Raw genomic sequence first — 12,496 nt, 5'->3', positions numbered from 1 at the left:
CTCCAGGACTAGAAAACACCAAGAAAGAGATGATTGCTAATAATGAGTCAGTACTGGGGAGGCAAGACGGGTGTGTAGAAAAGAATCAGAGGCTATAATTCAAAGGATCATCGGATGAAATAAAGTTGGAAAACCCTCTGAAAGCATACTCACAGCCAATGTTAACTTTTTCTTAATTGAACATCTTTATCTATCCCCAGGCCACACTAACCTTCCACGAAGACTCTTCGGAACCATCTGATACTACCCTCGCCGTATAAGAGGAAGAAGGAGGGAAGCATGGTGGAAAGACTCAGTCTATGCACGCACACTGGAGCATGGAGATCTGGTTTGAAATCCTTGCTCTGTCCCTTACAGGCTGGGTGACCTCGGCCAGGTCACAAAACCAATGTGAACCAATCCTGATCTCACAAAATTAAGAAGGCAAAATATTCTTTTTGAGGGGGTTGTTGTACAGCTTACTCTAGGCAAAGTCCAAAACCAATGTCTGGCATAGAGTAAAACCTCCAAAGAGATTTGCATCTTATCTAGACTTTTCGACTAAAGTGTCATAGTAGTCAGTCTAACCTCATTCAAATCTTATCGGACAAATGACAAATCCAGGTTTTCCAACAAAGGTCACTACATATAGAAGTTCATGAGTGACTTCCCAGAAGTTAACAGATTCCCAGAAGATACCTGTGATCAAAGTTTACTGGTAAGAGAGAGACTGCTGAAGTGACCATAAAAAACATTTAAATGATAAACACTATCCAGCAGTATTTTAAGTGGTTGTATTTTAGGCAGAGTTTGAGAGCTTTACTGTTTATAGAATAGAGGGAAGATGCATTTTAAAGGCCATTAAGACCTACTATAGTTATCTCAGATGGCAACCGGAAACACTAAAAAGGATGCTGGCCAGGTATCAAAAAGAAGCTGAGGAGGAAGAGTAATACTGAGTCAGCTAAAGCTGGGCCTGAGATTGTCTGCCTGCTGAAGAACAATAGCAAAACAATCCATCTGGGCATTTTCATTGAGTCGAGTCCCCGGGCATTTTCCCTTATTGGCGAAAAGTGATCTTGTTCCCACAGTATAACACCTCTAAAGCCCACGTTAAGGATCCAAGAGAGGAGAGTTCTGAGCAGGAACGGCACTGGCCTTGAAGAACGGGTTAAGACCTTTGGTAGAGACGTCAGAACCCACGAGGAAGATTCAGCCAGGAGACCAGGGCATGACCCCCAGGACCTGTGGGGCAACTGACCCTTTCTATCCCAGCACAGTTGTGGTGATTCACTGGAATGATTTCGTCCTCGAGGGGACACTTTGCAATGTCTGGAGACATTTTTGGCTGACAGAACTCCAGGCTTGATGATACCTGGATTTAGTGAGTAGAGGATGGGATACTTCTCAACACCCCACAATCACAGGACAATCACTCAGCCTAACATGTCAGTGGCGCTGAGGCTGAGTCACCCTGCATTAGAGGAGGGGAGAAAAGAAGGGACTGTCATAGACAAGGTGTGTCACAGGCTGCCAGTAAAAGATGCCATGTAGTCTGCTCTGTGGATGTTATATATGTAATCTGTTCCAAGTACACATTCAGACCTATCACTATAGCTAGACAACGCCCTTGAACTAATTTAGAAAAGACTTGGTTAACAAAGGGTTAAAAATATTTGCCTTCTTTGCATTTTAAAACAATTACCTCCCACCCCCTCTAGTCCCTTAGGGAAAAATAAGACAGCGATTGTTCAGGTTGAAACCAGTCTCTGTTCCGATCAGAATAAACTCACGTAAGCTGTGTAACATTAATCCTAATGAGTTATTTCTCAGGATTTTTAATAGGGTATGCACGGAGGCGGGCATGTTATAGAGGCAGACAGATACACATACACACACACATTCTCAGGCACTCTGGCCCACCACCTGGCTCCCCTCCACACCCATTCAGGCCCGACGCTGATGTGCACTTCCGCTACTATCAGAACTTAGAAATTCTACCCACACAGCTGAAAATAACATCCTGTTTCCAAAACAAGGATTTTTCTCTTTTTGAAATAGTAATTTTTTAAGTGAACCCTATTGCGGCCGGGAGCTCACTCAAAGAGTCCTTGTGAGAAGCGGAAGCCTCCTGTCAAGGTGTTCCTCAAATCTTTCTTTGATTCGTGCCAGGCACATGGCAAAGGCCTTCAGGAGTCCTTGGCTTTCCCTGCCAGCCTCTTCCCACAATCCGAGGTGATTGATTAGCCCACTACCTGAACGTCATTAGCAGACTGAGATTGTCATCACCTGGTCTTAAGCACGTGGCAGGCTCCAAAGTCCCTGGGTGATCATGGTACCCATAAACCCAGGGTAACAATGTTGTTATTCGTCAACTACACCCAGAGTCCTTTGCCTTCAAAGGCAAATAAATATGTCTGCCGTGCCCTTGGGGGGAAAGGCCACAGAAGAAACAGGAAGCATGCCCCTTGGTTATAGAGCTAATATCAGAAAGCCTGCTGATCAGCCAGATAAAAAGAGGCAGCTGCTTCCTACCAGAGACCAAAGTCCGGCTCAGAGCGAGAGAATGGGATCCAGTCCAAAATCTGACCGGCTTTCCTGCAGCATCCCAGCAAATAACAGTCAGCCTGGCCCAGCAAAAGAGCCAGCCCACAGCAGGGGAGCGAGAGGCCGCCCACCTCCAAAACCCGCTTTGGAATCCAAGATCAGCCCTGCTTAATCCCAAATCAGTGCCCTTCCTCGCCAACTGCCCAGATTTACCCCTGTACACCTAAGAAGAATTCTTTTTATTTTATACCATAGAAATATTTGTAAATCAACTCCAAGAACTAGTATGGTATATTCAAGACACCTAAACTCCACACTGGTTTCACAATGCGGGTTAATACATCCGACCGTGAGTATCTGGGACCCGCCCCCCGGAAGGGGTTAAGACAGGATTCGCGGTTCGAGTCCAGGCTGTGCCCCCAACTCACTGTGTTGCACTAGGCAAGTCACTGAACAGAAGACAGGCTCCATCCCTCAGATGTGGAATGAGTCCCACTAGAGCAGTGTTCCCCAGAGAGTGAGCTCCAGGCCTTGTATGCCAAATCCTGGAGATGCTTGTCCCCCTCGAGTGAGCCCAGGAATAGTCCCAAGGAATAACAACACGAAATCCCTATTTTCTCATCTCCTCCCCTTTCTGCAGACCAAGCAACACATTGCAGGCCCCCTTTGCAGTTGGGTGGGTCCAAGGGACTAGATCAGGTCAATGGGCTGCGCCCGGAGGCCAAAGCTCTTAAGAGCCAGTGTGCAATGCCTAGCTCTCTTCCCCCGACCCAAACCCCTCAAAACCCCTAAAGCCTGGAGAGGTACCTAGGCTGCCACAGACATGGCAGGGGTGAGAGTAAGCTGTGGGTATCTGTTACCAAAGCATAAACCAGCATCCCCCTAACTGATTCAGGGATCCCAAAGGTCACCTGATTTGTGGCAAAAGGGAGGAAGGACCACTTCCCTGTAAGTGGCCGGTGTGCCTAGCGGTGGATGATACCTGTGGCAGACACTGTCATCTGTTGACCCCAACTTCTTCGCTCACAGAATTCTAACTTCGCCCATCACGGCAACGTGGTCAGCCCCGGAACTGCGATGCAGTGATGGGTGTTGTTTTCAGTGCCTGGATTGGTGATCATTTGTTACACGCAACAGAAAACTAATACGGCCAGGAAGTCCGTCCAACCCAGGGCGAAGCACTTACTAAGTCCCTCTGGCACCAGAGCTAAAGCTACATTCTCTGGTGAGCTTATTAGCAATTAAGTTGACATTTTACTCTCCATAGCTGACTCCTATGTCTATTTCTTGATTAGTTCTGAGCTTCAGAGGGCAAAAGAGAGTTTTCCCTCATTCACCCCATAAGAACCCCAACAGTCAAGCATTTCATGACTCAGTGGCCAGAAGCATTCCTAAATAATACAGCTACCCTCAGCAACTCTTTAAAATGAGGCTCAGATGTGGTCGAAGGACCCCAATCATATCGCCGTAGAACACAGGCACCTAAAAGGCTGATTTTATATTTTATCTTTACTCCATGAAAAATCCTCTCTTTCCCAAGCACTGAAAAAAAAGAAAAAGAACATGATGAATAAAGAGAAAGGCTTAACGATCATTGAGCAGGTGGAAAAAAAAATGAACCTTCCCCATGAAAACCAAAAATCACAACCCCAAGTTTTGTTGGTTTGTACAGTTTTCAATTCTCAAACAATCACCTAAGAGTAACTACCCTTTTAGGTGTAGTTTAAATGAATGACAATGAGCTTGGGGATTTTCTACCAAGGCTACAGTTCCACAAGCCTAACTGTTTCTATCTCCAGGAGGTGTGCCGCTAGGCCTCCTGGAAGGCATCGTCCCTTCCGACTGCCCAACAGCGCCCTCCACAGGGCTGCAAATGCCTGCGCGGTGTGCTGGCAATTCTGTGACACGCAGCCGTCCACTTCCCAGAGGACACCCAGTCTTCAGTGGTGTTGTAAAGAACTGAGTGGGCCATCAGCATAAAAATGAAATGTGAGACTTTTAAGGCTCTGTCCCGAACGACCCACCGAGAGGCAGCTTTCAGGGGAGGGAGAACGGCACTCTACTTGAAGTTCAAAATATATCAGGAGAAACGAAGTCCCCACATTTGGTAACAAATGTTGCCAAATGAGTGCAACGTCTCCCCTCATTTAGAACACAGCAACCCATTTTTTTTCACGAAGCAGAATTTCAAAGCTCGTCCAATCCTTTCTTTCTACAAATGAAGACACTGTGACCCCGAGAGACTACCTGTGCCTGAACTCCATTTGAATCCACCAGATTTGTTTTCCTCTAACTCAGGGGGCCACAAGGGCTCCTCCGAGAACAGCCCTGGGAGACAGTGTGGCCACGCTTGGTTTAGGGAGACCTGGACCTCTGAGAAGCAGAGAAGCAGAGGGGCTGAGCTCTGGTGGTTTCCATGGCGACCACTGGGCCCAGGTGCATGCTCTAATGAGGCTGGCTGACCAGCCAGCACCTAGGGAGCAAAGGTTGTTGGACATTCCACAAAAACCCACACGCTGCACTGCCGCTCAGGTGACATCTGAGTGGGTGGCTAGCCTGCCAACGAACACTTTGTTCAGGAGACAGACACACAGTAGCTCTGAGCTCTTGTGCCTGGCCCCTTGCCAGCCTCTCTCCCATACATTAGTTCATTTAATCATTACCAAAACATTAAAAGGTAGATTAGAAATCTATCCCCTTTTGCCAATGAGTAAACTGAGGCAGCTCACCCAGGATCCCTGAGCCAGCCGTGGTGCCGTACGCACCCACTCCAACAAACTGAGCCTGCGCTAACAGAACGGAACTGGGGGCTCTCTTGCGTCTCCTAGAGAAAAGTTGAGGTCATCATTTCAGGTCTCGGAGGGAAAAGCAAGCTCCAATTTAGAGCTTACCAGCCGTTTATCTTTCCCATCTTCGCCAGTTTCAGAAAAAGATCTCAAATTGTCATTTTTAAATGTTAAGTCACCATGAGAAAAATTCCCTAAAGGGGGTTTCAAAGACTTGGAAATCAGGTCAGTAATGATAAAGAGAGCAAAAAGGACCTTACACCAAAGCACAACAAGTGTTTGGTTAAATCATGCAACTGGGTGTGAGTTAATGGGCCTGGGCACCCCAGTACGATCGCATCTACCTCGCATGCTTGCCAGGAACACCACCGTTAGTAACAGAAGTGCTTGAGTTGAGATTTTTGTCCCTTGTTTAAGATAAGTATTCTCAAGAGGAAAAAAAACCCACTAACTCACCAGCAATCACCAGCACTGTCGTATGAATTAGTACATCTGTGTACTACCGCTGAGGGAGCATTTAACAGCGGGGGTGGGGGGAAGAAGAGGGAGGGGCCACAAGGAGTCAGATCCAAACACAAAGCAGTGTCTAGAAAAAAAAAATGGGCCCTGGAAGAGATTCTAGAAGCCAGGAGCATCCTGAAGACACCGCGCTTGCAAATAAAATGCAAGGAAGAAGTTCCAAAAACAAAATGGATGAATTTATAGTTCTCTGTTGCACATATATCAAGGAATGCATCTTTCACCTTGAAGAAGAAATAGAGTATTCTTCGCATCTTCAGAAAATCTGTGTTGGCAAATCCATCCTTCACCCTCCGTGTGGTGATCCCAGAAACACCCCTCTACGGAAGGTAACTACCGAAGAGAAGAGTTTAGGCACAGCACCTGTGACGACCATCAGCCAAAGAAAAACTGTGACCGTGACACTCGACTATTCGGTTAAAAGCAGCAATGATGCAGTAACACCCCAATGGTTCCTTTTGGCGTCCCATCAGGCTCACGCCAACAGGACCCCAGAGGTTTGGGTTCACACAGAGGCAGTACTCACTCGAAAGACATTCTCCACTTTCGCAATGCTTTTCCCAAAGATGGTTCCAAGTTGGTCTCCAATTCCAGCCAACAGGAAACCAAAGAGTGGAATTCCAAAGATGGCATATAAAATACAAAAGATTTTGCCTCCTTCAGTGCTTGGAGCAATATTCCCATACCCTGGTGAGAAATATTAAAAAGAGAGAGGGAGAGTGGTGAGGGGGCAGAGAAATTAGAGTAGAGAACAGAAGACTCCACAGACCCTTTGAAACGTTTCTGCATCCCCCCCCCCCAACAACCAACACCGCCCGCCACCAACACCACCTGATGAGCTTTAGGAAGTAGAACTCTATTTCAAAGGCCCATACAATTCAGAACTCTGCTCCATTGCTACTTTCCCTTCTCTCTTGTAAGTAGTTTTAAGGAGATCCAGGTTTCCTGGATTTAATGTATTTAGCTAGATTGCATATCAGGACATTTATGGTCACCCAGAATTACACGTCTTTTTTTAAAAGATTTTATTTATTTATTTTTAGAGGGGAGGGGAAGGAGAAAGGGAGAGAAACATCAATGTGTGGTCGCCTCCCACGTGTCCCCCACTGGGGACCCGGCCTGAAACCCAGGCACGCGCCCTGACTGGGAATCAAACCAGCAACCCTTTGGTTTGCAGGCCGGCACTCAATCCACGGAGCGACACCAGCCAGGGCCAGAATTACATTTCTAATGGAAAATGATACCATCCCTTTCAGAAGCACCCAGCATCCTGAGCCTGTCTGGTTTAGGAACACCTGTGCACCTGAAAAGGGCTCACCATTGCCATTTGGGGATTGGAAAAGAGCTCCTCCTTTAGAGTCTCATCCCAAGGCTACCCCTCCACTGGCCAGACCATGGCTGCCTTCAACATTTGCCCTCGTAGGGTCCTGGGTGCTCGGCATTAAGGAGGCTCTGAGGTCGAGCACAAATTCAGAAAGGACCCATGATCATGCAGCCCTCCCCCGGGAAGCCTGAAAATAGGCAAGAGTCGGGGAAGCAAGGCCATGCCTCCGCTCCTACACTGACGGGCATGTTTATTTCCACCTGGCACCCTCTGTAACATCAGCCTGTCCTTACCCACTTCTTGTATCGTGGGTTACCAAGTGCTAAATAAATGTTTGTTGGTGGAACTGATTTTCAAACACAAAGAATCCTTTCACGGCCAGGTCTACTAGTATGTTTGTCAAACAGTGCTTTGAAAACACCAACATCCGCATTCTTGAGAATTCTGCAAGTACGTAAGTGACTTAGCACGGTGAGCAGTGACCTTGCTCTATGTGGATGGGACTGACACCGTCGTGGTGGAAGAAAACGGCTAATGGCATTAGCACTATCTGTACAGAAACCAGAGTCCAGATGATGTGTCATTCATTTTTATGCCAACGAGTACCTAGAGAGCCACCTAACTGGCCTCCCACACTGGGGAAACTCGTGAGAGGTTTGTGTCTAAATCCATCAGTGGGTGAGTCGTTGGGCTCCTGGTCATCGGCGTGCTGGGGATGCCACACAGTAGAGAAGGACGTTGACCGCGCGTCGCTCACCTTCCTGTGCCCGTAAAGAACACACTGTCGACTTCCGCTCTGGAGCAGTGAGTCACCTAGCTGTTTCCCCTTTCAGGTTTCCACTCAGTATCACTAAACCTCTTATCACAAATTATCTAGATTATGGTTTCCATTTTATCAAGGAGTGTCCAGGCAAACCTCCTAATCTCTCCTTTCCACCATTTTGATTGAATGCTGGGGAACAAAGAAGGTCTTGGAACTTTTTTCAGGAACTTAGACAAAATCCTTTTTTTCTAAGCATTCCCTTCAACCTGATTTACATGAACATAGTCCTCTTCAAAAGGAAATAAATGTGCGTATGCAGCTTGACACTATGCTGGTTTATGGTGACTCTCAGAAACAGTCTAGCAACTTCTGGAAACACTTATGACTCTTGCTTGGCTGCCTCATAATTGCTGAATTAGCATCAGAGAATATAGGTTTTCTGTTAGTCTCATAACTCAGAAAGAAATAGACTGCAAAAACAAGGAGGAGTGGAAATGAGAGGGAGGTGGGGAGGGCTGGGGGGATGGGCTGGGATGGGGGTAAAAGGCAGAAAACTGTACTTGAACAATTAAAATAAAAAATTAAAATGAAAGCAATCTGAAAATAAAAGAAATAGACTGCAGATACTAGCAAACAAACTGAGGCTTTGAATCTGCTGACTAGGCATCTTCTTAGCCCTGACAGGTGCTGCACACCCTCCCCCTGGCTCTCAGCCTCCCCCTGGCTGCACACCCCTCCCCCTGGAAGGTCTGCACCGCCCTGCCCGGGCCAGGGGCCGTTCTAGGGCCATCAAGGAGCATGAGAGGGAAGTGGGAACACAGAAGCTCCAGATCCAGCTCCCCTCATTCTATCCGCTTGTCCTTAGACTCACTTAGCCAGCCCAGACCCTAGTGTTGGAGGGGTTCGAGGGCAATGTGGAAACAGAATCAATGTATTATACCAATGCAGACAAGAACGCTAAAATGAAATTAAAGCGAAGTTCTTAGGTAAGGGCACTTACCTAAGTGAAGTGTTATTTAAATAAGTCTGTAAGTATATTTCAGGACAACACTTCGGATCAGACACAAAGCGGTCCTCATCCTGAGCAACGCTGTATTTTGTGCATGGGGGTGCATGTGTGTGGATTTTTGTCCCCTGCCTCTAATGGACTATTGGCAGCGATGGCACCGTCAGTCAGCACCGCCACTCCAGGGAAATCCCAGAGCCCACATGTGGGAAGTTTGCTCTGAGGCAACAGGAGGGCCACACTCCTGGACTTTGGGCTCTAGTTGTACCGGCCTGCTAGACTGCCCAGCCCCACCTTCCGGAATGCTTGGCAGAACTTTGAAGTGAGGTGTAAGGGTTGTGCGTAGGTTCTAGAACTAGGAATAACATGGATTCCTGTTCTGTTCCTTTTGCTTACTGCCTCTCAGGTCTTGGGCAACCTACCTAACTTTCTGCCTCACTCTCCTCATCTGAGAGGTAAGGCTATTGAAATGGCTCACCTTACAGCTGTTAAACATTAAATGAGTTGCACGTGAAGCACGAGCCACCTGTGAAGAGTAAATACGTGTATGCAAAGCCTGAGACAAAGTGAGCCCTCAGTGAGTATTAGCAATTATCACTTGGCCCGGGCTTTTGCGTAGGAGGAAATCACTTCTGAGCAATATGTCTCCAGAAATAAAAAACTAAGCCCCAGGAGAAAACAGACGGTTAGTTACTACCTCCCCTCCGGAAACTCTGCAGTTCTCCCACAGCCCCAGAACAAGGGACAGAATGTCTGTACCTCAGTTTGGCTGGCTCAGGGACCCGGGTGGGCCCAGGACTGGACTTGGGGTGCAGGTATCTCTTGGTGCCGCCAGGGGTGGTGAAGGCCGGGAAACGAGAGGGGGGATACACAGCCGCAAGAGAAGCTATCAATCAGGCAGAACGGGCCCAGAAGATTGGAACTGGACGGAAGTAAAGCAAAAGACAGCCAAGAAGCTAGTCCGCCGACTGGCCTCTGGTGACTTTCAAAGGAGATGCCAGTCCAGCAAGGACGGTGTGTTATTAATGAGAAAGACCAAGGCGGGGCTCAGCTCTGTCCATCCCCAGCTAGAAAACAGTCCCACACCTTTTAAGAAGAGAGAGCTGATGTCTACAGAGGATGTGTGTCTGAGTAGCACACACATGATGCCCCCAATTTTTATGGTCGTGCCAAAGTCAAATCCTTGCCTAACCACGTGCTGTGCAGCCCTGGTACACGGTGAAGAGTGTGCATCCCAGAATCAGAATGTCTGTGCATATAGGGCTGGCTTTGGGATGTGCAATTTGTACAAGCAGGACCCCCCATTTAGAAGGGCCCTGGGCTCCGTTTAATGCTCTTCTGTTGCCATTTTAAGGTTCTCAGTCATTTTTTAGCAAAAGGACCACATTTTCATTTTGCACGAGGCCCCACACATTACAAAGCTGGCCTTGCTGAATGAAGCGAGGCTCCATTGCTTACTAACCATGAGATATCGGGCGAGCTACTTAATGTCTGTGGGCCTCAGTCTTCTCATCAGTAAAATGAAACTAATGACAGTAATCACCACAGGCAGTTAATGAGCAACCAAGACAAGGTATGTGGAGCACAGCGCCCAGAATCTAGTTCGTGCTCGCTAGATGTGACTGTCAGCCACAGTGACTGTCAGCCACAGTGACTGTTATTTCCAAAACCATGGGTTAAGCTTCCAGTTCAAGTGCTGGTTGTTAGGACTAGCTGCCCAGGTTCCTTGGCAGGGACAACTCTTAAAGTGAGGCCGCCAGGCAAGTGACACAGTTACCAGCTACCATCTGGAACCTGACAATGGGCTCTCACCGATGTGGGCGGAGTCAGATGACTCAATCCAAACATGCCTCAAAGACCAAAATCCAATTGTATTCCAGAGCTGTGGGTAAGGATGCCGTCACTTGCGGCCCTTCTGCAAGAGGTGGTCTGCGGGAAAGTCTCTGCCCACAGGAGTGAGTGTCATGCCTCCAGCTTAGAAAAGCGAGTCACCGAGGACCCATCCGCAGAGCCCACATGCAAGGGCAAGTGGGACTTGCTCACACCAGCCTTAGTTACTGAGAAGGGGGGTAGGTGCGGGGCAACCTCAACAAAGAACAGAACCCAGTCTTCCTTCTGGCAGGGTTCTTCATTTGGAAAATGCCCAAATGCATTCATTCCCTTTGGCTATACACTTGTAAATCTTCCTGAATGTTGAGTACAAGAAAAGCTTTTTTTAAAAAAGAAGGCTTTGATATCCTCAATAAAAGGGACTTCGGAGACTGAGTAGGGCTGCTGCTTTTCAGAAAAGAAGCTATTATTCCTCAGATCCGTCTACTCACATTCTAAGTCACGGACATGTTTTTTGTGTATCTACAAAGTACACAAGCTCATGCAGTTCCTAACAGTCTTTCTGCAAAGCAATTTGGCGAGCCTTTTAAAGGCCCGTGACCCTTAACAGAGCAATCCCTTGGGGATCTTTCCAAGGAAACACCCAGAGATGAAGACGACACTTCATGTGCAAAGTTTTCATTGCGATGTTAAAAGCAGCAGCAGCTTCAGCCTCCAACAACATGGGGTTATAGTGTGGACAGTAGATCCAGGGAAAAACCACCAGAGACCATTTTTCAAAGAAACTTAGTAACACGGGGTGATGTTTACAGCATCATGTCGCAAATTACATGAGCTCAAGAAAGTGGGCTAATGTTTGTGTATTTCACAAACAATGAAAAGACAACTCTTCGGCTCTGCTGCCTGACTCCTGAATTGTGGGAAACGTCTCAGGAAACACTGAAAGAATCAGTGAGTTCTGAGTCTTCTTACAAGCCTTTCTATCACATGTGATAAACGATGAAAACCCATTATCTCCACACCTCATTATTTTTACTAGCATTGCACTATGGTTGGTTCTCTTTAGAATTCTCCAACTGTATGACTTTACACATACTCTCCACTCCGGAGTTAAAATTTAGCCAGCTAAATGGTGGTCAACTTGCAGTACCTTATTTTGCAATGTATTGAGAGACAAAATACCATTTTTTTTCCCATTGAATTAAACAAGGACCTAATCTCCAGCACTAATACTAAGTCATGATACTGAAGTGGGCTTGCAGTTTGGGTTAAGTTTTATTTTTGGTTTTTCTTCATGCCTGTTCTGTAGTTGTTTCTTGTTCAACGTCCACCTTCCTTCAGATTTTGGGAAAGGTCCCCACCCCGTGCCTAGGTACGACACGGTGTCCTGCTTCCCCCTGTAGAGGATGCACCTTCCCAAGCAGCCAGGACACAAGCACTTGGACCCCCAGGCCCATCCCCCAGGACGCTCTGCCTGAGACTTTAAATCCAGAGCAAGTGGCCCAAAGGAGGCCCGAGACACAGCCACAGCGTCCAGCACAGTCAGGCCCTGGCCATGGAGGTCACAGGATGCTTACTGGCCCTCCATGATCTCTGACCCCTGGTGTTTGTTAGTTAGACTTTCTCAGCGTTAGGTAATAGAAAACCCAGTGCAGGTGGCTTAAGCAGAAAGGAAAATGCATTGAACCCAGTAAATAGGAGATTTAAAATGAATTTCTCAACACTTCCTGGGGAGCTCCATC

General features: G+C 47.3%; 1 protein-coding gene across 1 annotated transcript in view; it reads right to left on the bottom strand.

The window, feature by feature from the left end:
* Positions 1–12,496, bottom strand: part of KCNK10 (potassium two pore domain channel subfamily K member 10) — a 64,983-nt gene that overhangs the window by 24,420 nt on the left and 28,067 nt on the right. The window contains exon 4 of the mRNA XM_037031328.1: positions 6,358–6,518. Coding sequence (XP_036887223.1) covers positions 6,358–6,518 — 161 coding nt within the window. The remainder of the gene's footprint in view (positions 1–6,357; positions 6,519–12,496) is intronic.

This window comes from Sturnira hondurensis, unplaced genomic scaffold (genome assembly GCF_014824575.4).
Source record: "Sturnira hondurensis isolate 20B ecotype Veracruz unplaced genomic scaffold, ASM1482457v3 Scaffold0021143, whole genome shotgun sequence".
Taxonomy (NCBI): domain Eukaryota; kingdom Metazoa; phylum Chordata; class Mammalia; order Chiroptera; family Phyllostomidae; genus Sturnira; species Sturnira hondurensis.
Note: the sequence above shows the minus strand (reverse complement) of the source record. Positions and strands in the feature narration are given on the sequence as shown.